The following is a 21,329-nucleotide window of genomic DNA, read 5'->3' as shown; positions in this document are numbered from 1 at the left end:
GGACTTGAGTACTCCAAGCCTGGGGTTCAAAAAAGCTCAAGAACACTATGACCACCACTCTCTATTCCCCCTTCCCCCTCACCACCTCTCTACCCAGAATTACACTGATATACCTGTCCATCCATCCATTATCTCTAGCCACTTATCCTGTACAGGGTCGCAGGCAAGCTGGAGCCTATCCCAGCTGACTACGGGCGAAAGGCGGGGTACACCCTGGACAAGTCGCCAGGTCATCACAGGACTGACACAGAGACACAGACAACCATTCACACTCACATTCACACCTACGGTCAATTTAGAGTCACCAGTTAACCTAACCTGCATGTCTTTGGACTGTGGGGGAAACCGGAGGAAACCCATGGGGACACGGGGAGAACATGCAAACTCCACACAGAAAAGCCCTTGTCAGCCACTGGGCTTGAACCCAGAACCTTCTTGCTGTGAGGCGACAGTGCTAACCACTACACCACCATGTCGCCCTTAGACGCCTGTCTTTCTGTTTAATTTAATTTGCTTCCCCCCACTTTTTACTGTCCTTGTTGGGACTTGAACTCAGGACCTTCTGCTTTGAAGTCCACCACTGTGTCACAATGGATTCAGTTGCAAGAAAGAAATTGAACATTCCACTAGATTACCCAACCCGAACCCTAAATCCTAATTCACCTAGGTAAAGCTAATCATCTCGGTGAATCCAGATTCACCTGATTTCAAAAATCACCTGTAACATGTGCATGATTCAGCAAGAGGTGGGGCTTTCTGAATGGACAAGAAACAAGGTTGACAGGAAGGTCGAGAGACTTCTACTTTGTCCTGAGTGGAAGTTGGTGGGCCGCGTGGTTTTTTTGTTCATTTATTTGTTTGTTTATAGCCTTGATAGAGACCTGAGTTTTTCATCTGAGTAGATATTTTACTGACAGCTGCTGAAATGTGATGGTCTGTGATCTGCCTTTGTCCTTTTTCAAAAATGACTAATACAAGTGGACGCCTTAGCGTTTTGGCAGTTTCCTACTCATGTCTGTGGACCGTGTGTAAATCTGAGAGGCTGCTAAGAAGAGCCTGATGATGATGATGACGTTGATTACTCTGATTACGATTTATAGCTGTGATTAGGTTTCACTAAAAGTCAGGAGCACAGTAGCTGTATGTATCGCCAGACCAGCATTCCCAGGGCTTCTTGATGAATCGGAAACTTTCAAACAGCTCCGAATTATTACCTTCTGACACCCGGCTGGTGGATTTTAATACAGACCGCTATGTTATTATTATTATTATCAGAGAAACCGTCCAGCCATCCTGTTAGCAGCACGTTGCGTTTTTCTATCCATTACACCAGTTCACTGTGGTATTCTTTCGATGTCACTATGGTTGACTTCATGACTAAAGAATGGAGATATGGTAAACATTAAGGAAATCTTGACAAGCACGAATAGCAAAAGAGCAGAGGGGTGTTGGGTCTGTGCCTGAGTCACCATTCATGTTTAATCATCATCTGCTGTATCGTGTCTCACCCTGTCGTGTGTAATGTGTCTCTGAAGGATGGAGGCAGAGCAACCGTTGGTCAGAAGTAATATCCTCTGGAAGAACATACTGTTCTTATCCAACACTGCTGGACACTGTTTCAAATCTGCTTTAATACTTACGGCTGACTTCATTAAGTGTATAAATTGTTAGCTTTTCTGTATGTTCTGGTAGATTAGATGAAAAATTAGAAGACAAAAACAGATGGACCTTTTATTTCTGCATAGTGCACTTTTTATACTGTATTTTATTATACAGTGGTGCTTGAAAGTTTGCGAACCCTTTAGAATTTTCTATATTTCTGCATAAATATGACCTAAAACATCATCAGATTTTCACACAAGTCCTAAAAGTAGATAAAGAGAACCCAGTTAAACAAATGAGACAAAAATATTATACTTGGTCATTTATTTATTGAGGAAAATGATCCAATATTACATATCTGTGAGTGGCAAAAGTATGTGAACCTCTAGGATTAGCAGTTAATTTGAAGGTGAAATGAGAGTCAGGTGTTTTCAATCAATGGGATGACAATCAGGTGTGAGTGGGCACTCTGTTTTATTTAAAGAACAGGGATCTATCAAAGTCTGATCTTCACAATACGTGTTTGTGGAAGTGTATCACGGCATGAACGAAGGAGATTTCTGAGGACCTCAGGAAAAGCGTTGTTGATGCTCATCAGGCTGGAAAAGGTTACAAAACCATCTCTAAAGAGTTTGGACTCCATCAATCCACAGTCAGACAGATTATGTACAAATGGAGGAAATTCAAGACCATTGTTACCCTCCCCAGGAGTGGTCGACCAACAAAGATCACTCCAAGAGCAAGGCGTGTAATAGTCAGCGAGGTCGCAAAGGACCCCAGGGTAACTTCTAAGCAACTGAAGGCCTCTCTCACATTGGCTAATGTTAATGTTCATGAGTCCACCATCAGGAGAACACTGAACAACAATGGTGTGCATGGCAGGGTTGCAAGGAGAAAGCCACTGCTCTCCAAAAAGAACATTGCTGCTCATCTGCAGTTTGCTAAAGATCACGTGGACAAGCCAGAGGGCTATTGGAAAAATGTTTTGTGGACGGATGAGACCAAAATAGAACTTTTTGGTTTAAATGAGAAGTGTTATGTTTGGAGAAAGGAAAACACTGCATTCCATCATAAGAACCTTATCCCATCTGTGAAACATGGTGGTGGTAGTATCATGGTTTGGGCCTGTTTTGCTGCATCTGGGCCAGGACGGCTTGCCATCATTGATGGAACAATGAATTCTGAATTATACCAGCGAATTCTAAAGGAAAATGTCAGGACATCTGTCCATGAACTGAATCTCAAGAGAAGGTGGGTCATGCAGCAAGACAACGACCCTAAGCACACAAGTCGTTCTACCAAAGAATGGTTAAAGAAGAATAAAGTTAATGTTTTGGAATGGCCAAGTCAAAGTCCTGACCTTAATCCAATGGAAATGTTGTGGAAGGACCTGAAGCGAGCAGTTCATGTGAGGAAACCCGCCAACATCCCAGAGTTGAAGCTGTTCTGTACGGAGGAACGGGCTAAAATTCCTCCAAGCCGGTGTGCAGGACTGATCAACAGTTACTGGAAATGTTTAGTTGCAGTTATTGCTGCACAAGGGGGTCACACCAGATACTGAAAGCAAAGGTTCACATACTTTTGCCACTCACAGATATGTAATATTGTCTCATTTTCCTCAATAAATAAATGACCAAGTATAACATTTTTTGTCTGATTTGTTTAACTGGGTTCTGTTTATCTACTTTTAGGACTTGTGTGAAAATCTGATGATGTTTTTGGTCATATTTATGCAGAAATATAGAAAATTCTAAAGGGTTCACAAACTTTCAAGCACCACTGTATGTGATAGTAACTACTCTTTCATTAGAGCTTCTTTTAGATCGATGTAATAACTGGGGTATGTAAAAGTCAATTAAACAGTATAAAAGTATTTGGTAGCAGTGTCCCATATATAAAATAACTGTATTTGGTCTTCTAATGCTAGTAGTCATTTTAAAGAGAACGGAAAGCGTTTAATTTTCTGATAACAGAAGTCTAAGGGCAGATTTTAAACTCATAACTTGATGCACATTGTTAAAAAACATTGCTATTTAAGAACGAAAAACTTGTTGATGTCGAGAAAGAGCAGTTTATTTACAATTCATGGAAGGAGTCTTGGGTGTCGTCTCTAATAAGTGATAACAGGAACCAACTTGTCTTGTGGATGTTAGACAACATTAAAAGGTTAAAAAGCGCACTGTGTGGTTCGGTAATGAATTAAAAATAGCTTTTTTTTTCCCCCAACCAAAATTCTTCTCCACAGTAATCGCACATACGCTATAGAGATGTTGGTTAGGATGAAAAATGGTGGAAGACTCCTTGAAGTACTTGTTTGTGTTTGACATTTTTGATAATAACCTCCGGCTCAGCGAGTGAGGGTGAATGTCCTCGGTGCTGTTAAGTACGTTTTAGGACATTGCATGGTCTGTGGAGAAGGAATGAAATTAAACATACAAAATGTTTCTGAAAATATCTGTACTCATTTCGGAGTTGCACTCGAGATTATCAGGATTCATCAGTACATTGCATTCTGTTGTGTCAGCAAATAAGCAAATAGTAAACTAGCTTTTCCTGTATTAGGGAGTAGAAGAGAGGGGTGTTGCAGTAGTGGCTGTTTTAGTATTTTCCCCACAGTTGTGTGTTTTCCTCTTAGTTACAGTTGCTTAGTTATGGTGGTGTAAGTGGTTAGCACGGTCGCCTCACAACAAGAAGGTCCGGGTTCGAGCCCCGTGGCCGGCGAGGGCCTTTCTGTGTGGAGTTTGCATGTTCTCCCCGTGTCTGCGTGGGTTTCCTCCGGGTGCTCCGGTTTCCCCCACAGTCCAAAGACATGCAGGTTAGGTTAACTGGTGACTCTAAATTGAGCGTAGGTGTGCGTCCCAGAGGACTCGCTGGCCAGCATGACTGCTCCACAGGCTCGCTTTTCTCAAAAGCGCTGCCGTTTTCAGTCCTCTCGGTAATCACTGCTAATTACAGCCTGTTTCCGAAGCACTTCATGTTCTAACGGGAAATGTATGTTTGTATGACGTGTTTTTTATATCGAGATCAAAAACTGTGTTAGAAGGTTTGAGGAAATGACGTTGCGGAGAGAAAACGGCGTTTATGTCGCCTCAGAGTTTGCCTTGAGGATTTAGTATCCTTGATCTTGAACAGTGTAAGGTATTGATGGGGCGGCACGGTGGTGTAGTGGTTAGCACTGTCGCCTCACAGCAAGAAGGTTCTGGGTTCGAGCCCCGTGGCTGGCGAGGGCCTTTCTGTGTGGAGTTTGCATGTTCTCCCCGTGTCCCCATGGGTTTCCTCCGGGTGCTCCGGTTTCCCCCACAGTCCAAAGACATGCGGTTAGGTTAATATGGGACGACCTTGGGCTGAGGTGCCCTTGAGCGAGGCACCTAACTCCCAGCTGCTCCCCGGGCGCCGTTAGCATGGCTGCCCACTGCTCTGGGTGTGTGTGTGTTCACTGCTTCAGATGATTAAATGCAGAGAGGAATTTCACAAGTGTGTGATGAATAATGTTGTGCTTTCTTTCTTTTCTGTAACTTTTTTTTTGTTTTGTTCTACTTTTCACATCAAGTGTAAAAAAAAATCACATTCTGAGAAAATCCTAGTAGTTAAGAATTGTATCGCAGTGCCATGAGGAAAGAAGTTTCCTGGCAGGAAATAACATCCATTGTACCACGACTGGTGAATTTGGGCTTTTTAATCTAATCTAAGATCTGCTTTTCTGTCAGAATGCCCACCTTTTACTCATGCCACATTCACAGCTTGCCGTATAACTTTTCACGACATTAAAAATATATAGCTTACAAATATACTATACTAGTATTCTTTTTTAAAAGAATATAAAGTCCCAGTTTATTTAAAGATTTTTTTCACCTTTATTGGATAGGACAGTGTAGAGACAGGAAATGAGCGGGAAAGAGAGATGGGGAGGGATCGGACAATGACCTCGGGTCGGAATCGAACCCGGGTCCCCGGATTTTTGGTATGGCGCCTTAGCCAGCTGAGCTATGACGCCCCCACATCCCAGTTTCTGAAGACAGATTAAAATTTTCTCCTTTTTCTACAGGTACAGTCCATGGCTACTTACTTCCTATACTATACTTGGTCTTTCTTTGGCCACTAGATGGCAGAATCTGTGGAGTATTGGAATAAAAGCCCTGGCTGTGAGCAGATCATTCCCTTCCTGTTAAGAGAATCTTTGATTAATCTGTTCAATTCAGTGATGATTTTAAAGCGGATGTGATCAATCATGATACAGTTTTTTTTTATCTCATAACAGAGGAACAAAATTTTTGGTGCACAATAAGGTCTGCTCATAAATCACAGTATTTCATATTGTGGGCTTTCAAATGAATTTTCCTGAAAGACAATGTGAAACAGCTGAAACATTCCTTAAAGCAGATACACAGAACCATGGCCTCACTTTCGTTTATAAACGCCTTGAGACCTCAAGAATGGCACAGGATTAGTTTTAAGTGCTAATAATAAATCTAATATAGTCATTTTTACGATTAAAGTGATTTATATAGGGGGCGGCATGGTGGTGTAGTGGTTAGCGCTGTCACCTCACAGCAAGAAGGTCCGGGTTCGAGCCCCGTGGCCGGCGAGGGCCTTTCTGTGCGGAGTTTGCATGTTCTCCCCATGTCCGCGTGGGTTTCCTCCGGGTGCTCCGGTTTCCCCCACAGTCCAAAGACATGCAGGTTAGGTTAACTGGTGACTCTAAATTGAGCGTAGGTGTGAATGTGAGTGTGACTGGTTGTCTGTGTCTATGTGTCAGCCCTGTGATGACCTGGCGACTTGTCCAGGGTGTACCCCGCCTTTCGCCCGTAGTCAGCTGGGATAGGCTCCAGCTTGCCTGCGACCCTGTAGAACAGGATAAAGCGGCTACAGATAATGAGATGAGATGATTTATATACGTAGCAGTCTGAGCGAATGACCTTGACGTCTGTAACGTCACAGCAGGAAGTCTATCGGTCTCATCGCCATTTCCGCTATACTAAAACACAGAGCTGACTGCAACTCCGATCCTCCATTTTGAGCTAATTTATCGCCATGCCACATAGATGTGTTTTTGACCGGTGCAGCAACACGACAGAAGGTGGATTTACGTTGCATTCATGGCCCAAGAATGTTCAAACTGCAAAGGCTACCTACGAAGTGGTCTCTCCTCTGCTCTGGACATTTTACTCGTACGAGACCTCTGATCTGTTGAGGAGCGTTGGCTATAAGCCCGTATTGAAAGAGGGTGCAGTACCAACAATTAAAGAAAAATAAAACAAGAAAAGGAAAGTATTTATTTTATTTTATTTTTTTACAGTGAATTCGGTTGCACCAGTCCTCCTGGAGCGTGAGCTGAGGGTTGTTGGTAAAACCCGGGACGGAACAGGACGGGCCGGGACATATCGCTCGGGCAGTCACCTCGCCGCGGTTGTTGCTAAAAGCGGTGACATCCCGTTCCATCCCGGGTTTTAGTAATTGCTTAATCACTTCTAATCAATACAGGATGTTTAGTTGGGAACTGAGGTATAGCTGGAGTACAAGTTCAACCCTGGTTCAATCTTTGAGCTGCGATTACTGTCTGTACAGAATTTCTGTGCATGTTCGCTTTGTCTCCGTGTGGGTTTCGGCTCAGTTTCCTCCACCTTCCAGAAACACTGCGGCAGGTGGATTGGGAAAGATAAATTTCCCATACACTGTCAGAAATAGGGGTGCAGTAGGAGTCCATTTCTGTCCCCCAAGGTATAATCTACACTAATGTACCCCTTTCTGGTTCTTATTCTTATTCTTCTTAGTGTTCTGCCTTTAGGTCCTCCTGCAGGTTTGACAGTCTCCATCCTTCTCTATCCTCCGCCATTCTTTTTAATTAATTCTCCATACGGTCTTCCTCCTCCCAAGTTGCCCATTAGTGTAGTTCTTCTTCTTCTTCTTCTTCTTCTTCTTCTTCTTCTTTTCCCTTCTAGTTTCCCTTCCATTACTCTCTGATATAAACTATCCCCTCTCAATACATGTCCGAACCACTTCTTTCTCCGATCTTTCAGTGTTTTCAGCAATTCTCTTTCAACTCCAAGTTCTTGTAGTATGCGCTCATTTTTTGTTTTATCTCCCATGTGATCCTTAACATTCTCCTCCATAGCCACATTTCCAATACATCTTGCATATCTTCTTCTTTCTGTCTTAGTGTCCATGTCTTTGATCCAGGTAAAGCGACAGTCCAGACCAAGCACTTCATAAGTCTGATTCTTAATTCTTTTGGTAAACTTTTAGGCCCTGTTTACATTATTTCGAATCAGCGGATCATCAGATTAACGTTTTTAAAACGATTCGCGTACACACACAAAATTTCTGTGCCCGCAACAAAACCGTTCCCCGTGCACACAGCAACGCCAATACACGGATACGCTAATCACATGACTAATTAGACGGCACGTCACATGATCCCAGTGCATATCGGGCATGCGCAAGTCACTCACCACTTGCAAGCACATAAAGTGTGTGAGAGATTGAGTGAGCGAGTGAGAGAGAGAGAGTGAGCAAGAGAGTGTGAGAGAGAGGAGAGAGAGAGAGAAAGAGAGAGCAAGCGAGCGAGAGAGTGTGAGAGAGTGAGAGAGCATAAGAATCAAAATTTGAAGTTCTTTATGGAAATCAGGGACGCTGTGTCATTGGGACTAAAGAGGAGAAGGTTTTTCAGCAGTCGCGTCACATGACCAATGTGGCATGACCAACGCCAGCGAATCAGGAAGGTGGATGTCACAGTGACGTTGTCCAATGACGACGTCAGCGAGAGCTCAGCACTGCGTATCCTCGTTCCTCAATGTTTACACAGCACCGGCCTGGCGGATTCAAACTGTTCCGGCTGTGGAGTCGTTTCCCGGCGTTTTAATGTGCACGGACAGTGCATCCGCAACGACAACGATACGGATACGGTCTAATGTAAACACCACCTTAGATGTTAACACCCTCTTGTTCCTTTCACATGCAGATTTAGCCATTGCAATTCTAGTTTTCGCTTCTTTCTGAATTGTTCCATCTGCTGATATCAAACTTCCTAGATATTTCAAGTGCTCTACTTCTTCCAGCCTTTCATTTTCCAAAGTTATCTTGAAAGGTTTTCCTCTCTTCCTACTTATGCGCTGTATCTTTGTTTTTTAAACACTGAGCTTCATTCCCATATCCTTTGCTTTCTCATGTAATGCGACCCTAGGGCCTATTATTGGACTTCAAGGTAGCTATGTGTACCTTTTACAGATCAAAAAATAAATGTACATACATGTTCCCAAGCAGTATATAAATGGTACATATAAGTACCTGGGACAGCACGGTGGTGTAGTGGTTAGCACTGTCGCCTCACAGCAAGAAGGTCATGGGTTCGAGCCCAGCGGCCAGCGAGGGCCTTTCTGTGCGGAGTTTGCATGTTCTCCCCGTGTCCTTGTGGGTTTCCTCTAGGTGCTCCGGTTTCCACCACAGTCCAAAGACATGTAGGTTAGGTTAGGCTCTAAATTGACCGTAGGTGTGAATGTGAGTGTGAATGGTTGTAGGCGGGGTACACCCTGCGATGACCTGACGACTTGTCCAGGGTGTACCCCACCTCTCACCCATCGTCAGCTGGGATAGGCTCCAGCTTGCCTGCGACCCTGTAGAACAGGATAAGTGGCTACAGATGATGGATGGATGGATGGATATAAATACCTTAGAGGGTATTGCTGCAGTGACAAGCCGTTGTACCCCTAAAGGTACAATGATGTACTTTATTTTCTGAGAGTGTAGGTGTGAATGAATGTTTAAGTGTGTGTTTAAGTGTGTGTATGGTACTCTGTAAGAGATTCAAGATTCAAAGATTTTTTATTGTCAATTCACTATATATCCAGGACATATAGGAGAATCGAAATGCCGTTTCTCTCTCACCTTACTTGCAAAAACAGATAAAAAATATTTATATCAAGAAAAACAAATTATATAAATATTTATAAATATAGATAAATATAGGTAAAAATACACTCTAAAATAATAATAATAATAATAATAAGTTCAATTTATATTGCGCCTTTCTCAAAACCCAAGGTCACTTTACAATAATAGGCAGAAAAAAAGAAAAGAAAAAAGTCCACCAAATAGAGGTCAGGATATCATTCCAGTGGTGTAGCGGCCACAGTCCCACCAAAAGGTGCACAAAAACAAGTCCCACATCTCCAGCACAGCCGCCGTGACGCCGCCAGCAACATCGCTCAAACACCACACCATAGATCCACAAAGCGAGCACAGAAGCACCGCCACGCAGAGCGCTGGTATGTCCCAAACTGCCTGCACAGCTGCCACGACGCCACCGAGCAACATCGCTCGGAACATCACGCCAAGCACTAAAGCACAGAGCGCTGGACAACCACAATGTTAAAATGAGCAACGAGCTCACTGCAGTCCATAGCTGGGAGCACAGGCATCACCCACAGCTACTAAAATCAATGTACAAAATCGTGCAAATACAGTACAATATCTGTAATGGAGAAGGTAGACCTGGAGAAGGCATACGATAGAGTGCTGAGAGATGAGTTATGGTATTGTATGAGAGAGAGTGGAGTGAATGAGAAACATATTAGAGTGGTGCAAGACATGTATGAGAACAGTGAAACAGCAGTGAGGTGTGCAGTTGGAACGACTGAACGGTTCAAGGTGAAGGTGGGACTCCATCAAGGATCTGCTTTGAGTCCTTTCTTGTTTGCCGTAGTGATGGATAGCTTGACGGACGAAGTGAGGCAAGAGTCACCGTGGAACATGAGGTTTGCGGTTTGATATTGTGAAATGTGGTGAAAGTAGAAAGGAGGTTGAGCTGGGTTTGGAGAGATGGAGGTATGCATTGGAACGGAGAGGAATGAAGGTGAGCAGAAGCAAAACAGAATACATGTGCATCAATGAGAATGGGGATGAGAGTATAGTGAAGATGCAAGGAGTAGACGTAAAGAAAGTTGGTGAATTCAAGTACCTGGGGTCAACTGTGCAGGAAAATGGGGGCTGTGATAGTGAGGTGAGAAAGAGAGTGCAGGCAGGGTGGAGCAGTTGGAGAAGGATTTCGGGAGTCATTTGTGATTGGAAAGTCCCAGCAAAAGTGAAAGGTAAGATGTATAAGACAGTAGTGAGACCAGCTGTGATGTATGGATTGGAGACCGTACCCTTAATGAAGAGACAGGAGGCAAAGTTGGAGGTGGCGGAGTTGAGGATGTTAAGGTTTGCGATGGGAGTGATGAGGTTGGACAGGATAAGGAACGAGCACATCAGAGGGACAGCACATGTGGAGAGCTTGGGAATGAAGCTAAGAGAGATGAGACTGAGATGGTATGGGCACATCCTGAGAAGAGATGCAGAGCATGTGGGAAGGAGAATGTTGAGGATGGAGCTGCCAGGCACACGAAAACAAGGAAGGCCAAAGAGGAGATACATGGATGTGGTGAGAGAGGACATGAAAGTGGCAGGTGTGGTAGAGAAGGATGCGGAAGACAGGGAGCAACGGAGACGAAAGATCCGCTGTGGCGACCCCTAATCAGGAGCAGCCAAGAGAAGGATCTGTAACGGAGAAGGTGCTTAGAAGAGTAGCTTTTGAAGTGTATATGAGCAATAGTCCAAATGAGCACTTTTCCTAGGATAAGCTCTGGTGTCCCTTTTAGGGTGTATTCCCACTTCCACCTCAGGCTCAGTTTTCCCAAGATAGTCCTAGGATCCACAATGACTCTGACCATGATGAAGTGGTTACTGAATGATGCTAAATTAATTATATTAATTAAATAAGCAATGGGTAGAAAATTTCTACCCATTGTTTATTTAATTAACATAATTAATTTAGCATCATTCAGTAACCACTTCATCATGGTCAGAGTCATTGTCTGATTATTTTCTACTAGAAATAAAATGCTTGCAAGAAAATCAGTTTATACGCCTTGCTTTAAAATAGAGGTGTGAAATTAATCTTGTTTAGAGAGAGAGAGAGAGAGAGAGAGAGAAAATCCTTTCCTTTTCTTGCATCCTTCCTTTCGGAGGGAGGAGCTAAGGAGCCAGGAAAGGAAGAGACGAAGGAGGAGCTAAGGAATGAGGAAAGGAAGCGACGAGGGAGGAGCTAAGGAGCCAGGAAAGGAAGCGATGAGGGAGGAGCTAAGGAGCCAGGAAAGGAAGTGACGAGGGAGGAGCTAAGGAATGAGGAAAGGAAGCGATGAGGGAGGAGCTAAGGAATGAGGAAAGGAAGCAACGAGGAAGGAGCTAAGGAATGAGGAAAGGAAGCGATGAGGGAGGAGCTAAGGAATGAGGAAAGGAAGCAATGAGGGAGGAGCTAAGGAGCCAGGAAAAGAAGCGACAAGGGAGGAGCTAAGGAATGAGGAAAGGAAACGACGAGGGAGGAGCTAAGGAATGAGGAAAGGAAGCGATGAGGGAGGAGCTAAGGAATGAGGAAAGGAAGCAATGAGGGCGGAGCTAAGGAGCCAGGAAAAGAAGCGACGAGGGAGGAGCTAAGGAATGAGGAAAGGAAGTGACGAGGGAGGAGCTAAGGAATGAGGAAAGGAAGCGATGAGGGAGGAGCTAAGGAATGAGGAAAGGAAGCAATGAGGGCGGAGCTAAGGAGCCAGGAAAAGAAGCGACGAGGGAGGAGCTAAGGAATGAGGAAAGGAAACGATGAGGGAGGAGCTAAGGAATGAGGAAAGGAAGCGATGAGGGAGGAGCTAAGGAGCCAGGAAAGGAAGTGATGAGAGAGGAGCTAAGGAGCCAGGAAAGGACGCGACGAGGGAGGAGCTAAGGAATGAGGAAAGGAAGCGACGAGGGAGGAGCTAAGGAATGAGGAAAAGAAGTGACGAGGGAGGAGCTAAGGAGCGAGGAAAAGAAGCGACGAGGGAGGAGCTAAGGAATGAGGAAAGGAAGCGACGAGGGAGGAGCTAAGGAATGAGGAAAGGAAGCAATGAGGGAGGAGCTAAGAAGCGAGGAAAAGAAGCGATGAGGGAGGAGCTAAGGAGCCAGGAAAGGAAGCGATGAGGGAGGAGCTAAGGAGCCAGGAAAGGAAGCGACGAGGGAGGAGCTAAGGAGTGAGGAAAAGAAGTGGTGAGGGAGGAGCTAAGGAGTGAGGAAAAGAAGCAGTGAGGGAGGAGCTAAGGAGTGAGGAAAAGAAGCAGTGAGGGAGGAGCTAAGGAATGAGGAAAGGAAGTGATGAGGGAGGAGCTAAGGAATGAGGAAAGGAAGTGATGAGGGAGGAGCTAAGGAATGAGGAAAGGAAGTGACGAGGGAGGAGCTAAGGAGCCAGGAAAATAAGCGACGAGGGAGGAGCTAAGGAGCCAGGAAAGGAAGCGACGAGGGAGGAGCTAAGGAATGAGGAAAAGAAGCGATGAGGGAACATTAAACAGTCTGTAACCACAATTTCTAGCAGCAATAATAAGAAGGCTGTCAAAACACAAACACTTTTTGTGCTATACAGTGTGTTTTTATTTTTTTGTTTATTTATTTTGTAATGTACATCCCCCTGGCGTAGTTGCACCAATCTAATAAAAAATATTTATTTAAAAAAAAAAAAGGACGCGACGAGGGAGGAGCTAAGGAATGAGGAAAGGAAGCGAGGAGGGAGGAGCAAAGGAGCCAGGAAAGCAGGAAAGGAAGCGAGGAGGGAGGAGCAAAGGAGCCAGGAAAGCAGGAAAGGAAGCGACGAGGGAGGAGCTAAGGAGCCAGGAAAGGAAGCGAGGAGGGAGGAAAGGAAATGAGGAAATAAAACGGGAAGCACCTGATTGGTTGCGGGAGCGCTCGAGGCGGGTTAGGACACGTCACCGGAAGTGGAAAGTGTTTGTTTTGCTGCACCGCTTTACTTTAACCGGTGAGGGGCGACAGAGGCTGAGCTTTAATTCTCTCAGGATGCGCGCTGCTTTAAGGGGAATGAACACGCGGATGATCAGCAGGAACTGCGGGAAAAATAGAGAAAGACGAGCCTTGTGAGCGCGGACAGGACAAGACAAGAGGACGACTGGAGCGAGGAGAAGCGGCCATTACAGTCAACATCCAGCCGGGAACACACACACACACACACACACACACACACAGTGTAGTGAAGGAGAAGGAGGATGTGATTACACTGAGAGGCAGAAAACGGACAGCCCACTGCGAGCACCTCCTCTCTCTCTCTCACACACACACACACACACATCCCATTCGCCGGTGAGGACGCAGGAGGATCAGACTTTCAGCAGCAATGCGCCTCTGGTTTCCGCATCAAAACATGGATTTCCACAGCCGCACCTTTTACAGGAGGATTTGTGTCTTGAATCTGTAAATATGTGAATTACAGCAATATGAGGCATTTCTAGAAACCGCTTCCAAGTCAATTAGGCTAATAATAGGCGTTTGGGTGAAAGGAAACCCATCCAGCCGAGTGTGATATTTGATCTGAAGCACTGAGGAGTGAATAAGCGGTGAATAAAACCGGGGTGGATTAAAGAAGTCGCCGAGGCGGACTGTCAGCTGCTCCCGGAGCCGCCGGATTAAGCTTCCTGCTCCAGCCGGGATCCAGGGCGCCATGGCCGGCTTCATCCCGGGCTTACTGCCCACTACTCACTCTCAGGAGAAGGAGTTCGCCAAAGCCTATGAAGACGTCCTGGAAAGATATAAAGGTAAAAAAGTGTAATATCTCCCACCACACACACACCCCATAATAACCCGGTGTTTCCCTGGAGGATATGAGGAGGAACATGTGATTAAGGGATTGTTTACCTTTCAAGGCAGGACGCCTTAAACACTCATCATCTCTGAAATGTCAGTCTGTACTGGCTTTATATTCTCTCTTCACTTCATGTGGAATAAATAAACCAGTTCTTAGTGTTCATTTTCACCCAAACTGAGCACAAATACAGACTGATGAACAAATGGTTGAAGGTGTTTGGTGAGGAGTCTTTTCGCTGTCTGGGATTGGATGGTGGGCTGGTGAGCTCTGTGTGTGTGTGTTTGTTAAATTAAGGCTTTAAAAATGAATAGCTTTAGAGAAAGCGAGGGAGGAAGGAGAGCATCTGTAATGCAGCCCTGATGAAAAGGGCCTCTTTTTAATTATTGATTGATCACAATGAATGAAATCTGAGTGGTTGTGAAGGGACAGCTAGACATCTGGGACAATGAAATATAGGCAATGGTCTGTTTTAAATGTCACATGGGAATATGACCGGCTTTGGGATATAAACAATAACTAGAAGGGCGTTCGGTCGAGTCTATACCTCTGACAAGCCACATTTAGATTTGCGTCAAAATCTAATCAGTCGTTCCTTGACCCATGGCGCACCTTTCCTCACAATTTCATCAAAATCCATTCAGTGTTTAAGTTGTATTGGGGACGGACAGAAAAATGCTGGATTCATGTACGTATTTGGATTTGCATCAAAATCTAATCAATCGTATCTCGGTCCATGGCGCACCGTTCCCATCAATTTGTTCACTGTTTTGTTTTTTGAGTTGTGTTGGGAACAGACAGAGAAATCCTGGATCCACATATGTATTTGAATTTGCATCAAAATTGAATTGCTCATACCTTAGTCCGTGGCGCACCTTTCCTTGCAATTTCATCAAAATCCGTTCAGTGTTTGTTTTTTAAGTTGTATTGGGAACAGACAGAGAAATCCTGGATTCATATACATATTTGGATTTGCATCAAATCTAATCAATCGTATCCCGGTCCGTGGCGCACCTTTCCTCGCAATTTCATCAAAATCCGTTCAGTGTTCACTGGTTTTTAAGTTGTATTGGGAACAGACAGAGAAATCCTGGATTCATATACATATTTGGATTTGCATCAAAATCTAATCAATCGTTCCTTGACCCATGGCGCACCGTTCCTCGCAATTTCATCAAAATCCGTTCAGCGTTTGTTTTTTAAGTTGTATTGGGGATGGACAGAGAAATCCTGGATTCATGTACGTATTTGGATTTGCATCAAAATCTAGTCAATCGCATTTCGGTCCATGGTGCACCGTTCCTCGCAATTTCATCAGTTTGTTCACTGTTTTTTGAGTTGTGTTGGGAACAGACAGAGAAATCCTGGATCCACATATGTATTTGAATTTGCATCAAAATTGAATTAATCATACCTTCGTCCGTGGTGCACCTTTCCTTGCAATTTCATCAAAATCCGTTCAGTGTTTGTTTTTTAAGTTGTATTGGGAACAGACAGAGAAATCCTGGATTCATGTGCGTATCTGGATTTGCATCAAAATCTAATCAATTGTATCTCGGTCCGTGGCGCACCTTTCCTCGCAATTTCATCAAAATCCGTTCAGTGTTCACTGCTTTTTAAGTTGTATTGGGAACAGACAGAGAAATCCTGGATTCATATACGGATTTGCATCAAAATCTAATCAATCGTTCCTTGACCCATGGCGCACCGTTCCTCGCAATTTCATCAAAATCCGTTCAGTGTTTGTTTTTTAAGTTGTATTGAGGACGGACGGAGAAATCCTGAATTCATATACATATTTGGATTTGCATCAAAATCTAATCAATCGCATCTCGGTCCATGGCGCACCTTTCCTCGCAATTTCATCAGTTTGTTCACTGTTTGTTTTTTGAGTTGTGTTGGGAACAGACAAAGAAATCCTGGCTCCACATATGTATTTGAATTTGCATCAAAATTTAATTGCTCATACCTTAGTCCGTGGTGCACCTTTCCTTGCAATTTCATCAAAATCCGTTCAGTGTTTGTTTTTTAAGTTGTATTGGGGATGGACAGAGAAATCCTGGATTCATATACGTATTTGGATTTGCATCAAAATCTAATCAATCGTATCTCGGTCCATGGCGCACCATTCCTCGCAGTTTCATCAAAATCTGTTCAGTGTTTGTTTTTTGAGTTGTATTGGGAACAGACAGAGAAATCCTGGGTTCATATACATATTTGGATTTGCATCAAAATCTAATCAATCGCATCTCGGTCCATGGCGCACTTTTCCTCGCAATTTTATCAATTTGATCACTGTTTGTTTTTTGAGTTGTATTGGGAACAGACAGAGAAATCCTGGATCCACATACATATTTAGATTTGCATCACAATCTAATTAATTGTACCTTGGTCCATGATGCACCTTTCCTCACAATTTCAAAATTTCACTGTTCACTGCTTTTTGAGTTACGTTGAGGATAGACAAACAAACAGAGGTGAAAACATAACCTCTTTCAACAAAGTTGACAGCGTTAAGTCAGTTTTGAAAGCCTTGTACTTTAAAGCTCTTGCTCCACTGATAGCCTCGGCACTGAAGCTTTCTGCTCTGTCTTGGCCTGTACTGTAAATTTCCCTTGGTGAATATATGGCTTCGCTTTTATCTCCATTAAATTACCGAGCACTTATTGGGACTGTATAACTATACCGTGGTGAATGAAGGCTATGTATGTACAACAGTGATATCTCATCTCCTTTTCTAGCTCTCATACTTTATTACCCTCCAGGGAAAACAGATGCAAATTGGCTAATATCATATTTCCATTTCCAAAAGCGCTTTTAATATGGCTGCCAGCGGTGTTTTTTTGATGGATGAATGGGTTTCTGGCCCTAGATTAGAAGATTCATAAAACTAATCTTTGTGCAGTGCTTTGTGTCACGTAGTTTCACACTCGCATAGTAACGTTTTACCTTTACGCATTGCTGTTGTGTTTTCATTTACTTTTCCAAATCACTCAATCCCCGTGCGTAACCTTTCCGAGTTATGCAATCGACCTTCTCGTGACTCAGGGTTTAACGCCGAAGCAGTCGCTTTAATCCACACCGACAGAGTGGTGTGGTTTACTTGGCCCTCCCCGCCTCACCCTTTCTGTCGTGTTGACACTACTTTTTGTGCAGTGAATTCCAGCATCCAAACAGTGGCTCTCCTTCATTCACCGTCGGTTTGGGGACAGGGTGTATCCTTGGACGTCTTTGTAAGACCGTATTACCTGTGCTGCTTCACGAGGATGAGAAACGTGAACTTAAGTTGGCAGAGCGCTGAGACATCACTTGGTTCAGATAGAAGGAAACATGTGATACAGGTTTAAATAATTCAAGGACTTGAGTTGTTTTCCAACATGCAGGGAGCTGACGTGAGTTTAGAACAATGGCAGGATATCTAAAAGAGTCTGGGTGCCCGAAAAGGAAAAGAAACGGTCATGAGATTCAGAAAGAGACACAGACTCACAGAGGAAACATTGATTTATAACCCAAGATGGCCTTCAGATAGTGACCAAGAAAATCCTTCATGTCTCTGAACAAGATATCCTGAGGATCTGCTGCTGTAGTATGACTAAGGGTTTGACAACAGCAACAAAATAATGCATCAGATCTGAAATGTACAATGTCGTTCAGTTAGATCTCACGCACGCACAGTTTTATTTAGAGCTGATGATAAATTTTACACTTATACGCTCCAAATGTAGTCAATCAGCCAGGACTTTCTAGTTTTGGTTTATAGTTTGCTGTTAGTTTTAAAACTTTTTTTTTAGCAACTATAGTGTAAAACTAGGCGGCACGGTGGTGTAGTGGTTAGCGCTGTCGCCTCACAGCAAGAAGGTCCGGGTTCGAGCCCCGTGGCCGGCGAGGGCCTTTCTGTGCGGAGTTTGCATGTTCTCCCCGTGTCCGTGTGGGTTTCCTCCGGGTGCTCCGGTTTCCCCCACAGTCCAAAGACATGCAGGTTAGGTTAACTGGTGACTCTAAATTGAGCGTAGGTGTGAATGTGAGTGTGAATGGTTGTCTGTGTCTATGTGTCAGCCCTGTGATGACCTGGCGACTTGTCCAGGGTGTACCCCACCTTTCACCCGTAGTCAGCTGGGATAGGCTCCAGCTTGCCTGCGACCCTGCAGAACAGGATAAAGCGGCTACAGATAATGAGATGAGTGTAAAACTAATGGACGCCTATACTACCCTAAATGTGTTGTCTGTAAATGTATGCATCACACAGACTTGCCCATTAGTTGAGGACAAACGGCGTTATTGTAATCTTTAAAGGTCCCATGGCATGAAATTTTCACTTTCTGAGGTTTTTTAACGTTAAAATGAGTTCCTCTGACCTTCTTAAGTCACCCCAGTGGCTAGAAATTTCATAATGTGTAAACCAAACTATGCCCAGCATTTGAGAATGGCGCGTCAAAACGGCGCGTTGATAAACTCTTCCCTTTACTACGTCAGCAAGGGAGATGATCCCCACGCCCCCCCCTCTGGATTCCCACCCACTTTATGGATTGCCCCGCCCAGTTGTAGTGAGGAGACCATAGAGGACACAACAACATGGCATCACCTAAGCGAGCGAAACATGGAAATTGCGCTGTACATGGATGTGACAACACAGGAGTCTGTTTTTACTGCCGACGGGAGAGCCCCTGAAGACGCAGTGGCTTAATTTTATTTACTTCAATAATACGCCATCGAGTCTACCTAAGACGGTGTATGTTTGTCGGAAGCATTTTCCTGAGGAATGTTTCCACAACTTGGGACAGTACAGGGCAGGTTTTGCACATCAACTGTCACTGAAGCCTGGGTCCGTACCAAGCATCCCTGCCGCATCAGCCACAAACACCGAACAAGTGAGTGTATAACTGGTCGTTTTGCCGTGTTTTAAAATCGGTGCGTTAGCCTAGCAATGGCTACATTAGCTGTGCAGCTAACCGCTTCCTGCAGTTAGCCAGGTACTCTGCGCTACAAAACTAAAGAGCATGCAGCATGCTCTGTTAAACTGAGTTTAGTCTGGAAATTGACTGTAACTTATGAGCTTATGTTTGACTATTGCTCCGCAATGCATGTCTTCTGTTGGATAAGCGCCATGTTGCTGTAGTTGCTGCTTCTATCCTCTTTGGTTATGGAGTGTGTGTTCAAGCCTAGGGTATTATACGTTCGTAAACTACCACTCCGAACACTCTCACTCTCTGTTCTATGTGTCACGTTGAGTTTACGAAAGGAGTCCGAGGGAGAACGGGGTTTTGTCTTAGCAGCGTGGCTACAGGCGCTGATAGCAGCGAGTAAGTGTGCACGCAGCTTGGTCAAGCCCCTCCCCCTCCCCCCATGGCCCGCCCCCACCCTCTACCCTTCCCCGCCTCCTGCTTCTCATTAGCAAAACGACGCACTAGGAAAAGCGCTGAAATGGGGCTTTCTCCCAGGAGGCTATATTTACGTGCCGAGGGTTCATTTCAAGAAAGGCTGCGGATATAACATCCGGAAACCTCCACAAGCCCGTTTAAAGCATCAACAAACCACCATGCCATGGGACCTTTCAATAAAACCTCAATGTTGAGTGAAACTTGATTTGTTAATCCAGTCTCCCAAAGTTTGAAGACGAAAAGGTGGAAGTTATGCGAACAATAATTCGGTTCTATTTTGAAGTCATAATTGTAGACCAGCTCTATTCAATTAAGGAAAGGATTCAAGGTATGTTCGTGGTGATGTTTGAAATGATGTTTGGTTTTTGTTTATGAAAAATCTTCGACCAGTACTTGTGAGCTGTGTGATTTCTTGATGTCCGTGGAAGCATGTATGTGAATGTTTGGGCATGTGTTTCTGGGGAAAAAAAATTATAGGTGAGAGACTTGGCAGGGTTGGTTCAGTGCCATTACTTTTCTTAGCGATTTTGCTTCCTGTAAAACAGCTGGTGGTCTAGCAAACCAAAATGGCTGCCGTAGTGCAAACAGCTAGCGATAAGTTATCAGAGTACGCTCGTAATCTAGACGCCACTGCTGGCTTTAGATCTATTCAGAAGATTGCTATGTGCAATGGAATCGACCCGGACAGTCTGGGAAATGGCGTAATGGGAACCAGCAGTGTTTGTTGAACCACAATAAATCTGCACTACAGAATACATCAGATTCTCGAAGAACAAATGTGTTTCTTACCCACTTTTAGCCTTTAACAAGGGTTTAATGAAGCACTCTAAAAGGTTAATTAAAAAATATTCAATGGAGTGCTGTAAACTCTTTGGATTTGCTGAGGTGAATTTCTTTTCGGTGTGAATGACTGCATTTTTAACGGTCATAGTTAGATTACATGGTTGGGGTGGTGGAATTGCTGGGTTTCGGTCACGTGACCATTCTTAGCGGTCTTACCAGAAGTGAAATAGCTGGTGGTCTAAAGGCGGCCGTAACACAAACAACTAGCGGTAACTTCTCAGAGTACACTCGTAATCTAGAATCCACTGCTGGCTTTAGATCTATTCAGAAGATTGCTATGTGCAATGGAATCGACCCCGACAGTCTGGGAAAGAAGGATTTGTCATACGATCTCGAAAACTAGCCTTCAGTTGAGTTCCCAGTCATCTCAAGTCAAGTCAACTTTATCAGACCCTCCAGGATTTCGCGATGTTGCGATTTGCAACTTCAACGCAAATTCAACCAATCCCCGCAAATTCAGGGCAGTGTTGCAATTGTATCCAATCACCGCAACTTTTCCAGCAAATTTGACGTTGGCGTCGTCTTGAGGTGACGTCAGCAAACTACCTTCCGCCTTACTTCTGTGTATATGTTCAAGAGAAGCAGCATGTGCGCAGTGTTGCCAGATTGGGCGGTTTTAACTGCATTTTGGCGGGTTTTGAACATATTTTGGACTGGAAAACGTCAGCAGTATCTGGCAACACTGCATGTTTGAGTCAGTGTTTATATAGGCTTAAATTCTGTTACTGAAAGTGTGTTATGTTTACAGTGAAGGACTGTGTGCACTTTACATTTATTTTTTTACTTAATACAAGAAATTAATGGATGCCAACATTTTTGCCAAAATGGTATTTTATTTTCCATTGTTTAGGCAGCTTCAGCAT

The 21,329-nt window shown here is 44.1% G+C and overlaps 1 protein-coding gene across 7 annotated transcripts in view; it reads left to right on the top strand.

Moving 5' to 3' along the window:
- macf1a (microtubule actin crosslinking factor 1a) overlaps positions 1–21,329 on the top strand; it is a 413,795-nt gene that overhangs the window by 14,309 nt on the left and 378,157 nt on the right. Inside the window, exon 1 of one of the 7 annotated variants that reach the window (XM_060942799.1) lies at positions 13,462–14,198. The exons of the other annotated variants lie outside the window; for them this stretch is intronic. Coding sequence (XP_060798782.1) covers positions 14,105–14,198 — 94 coding nt within the window. The 5' untranslated portion in view covers positions 13,462–14,104. Of the gene's footprint in view, positions 1–13,461; positions 14,199–21,329 lie in introns of those variants that run through there. 7 annotated transcript variants of the gene reach the window in all.

Source organism: Neoarius graeffei, chromosome 16, assembly GCF_027579695.1.
Source record: "Neoarius graeffei isolate fNeoGra1 chromosome 16, fNeoGra1.pri, whole genome shotgun sequence".
Lineage (NCBI taxonomy): Eukaryota > Metazoa > Chordata > Actinopteri > Siluriformes > Ariidae > Neoarius > Neoarius graeffei.
This window is presented reverse-complemented; position numbering and strand designations above follow the sequence as displayed.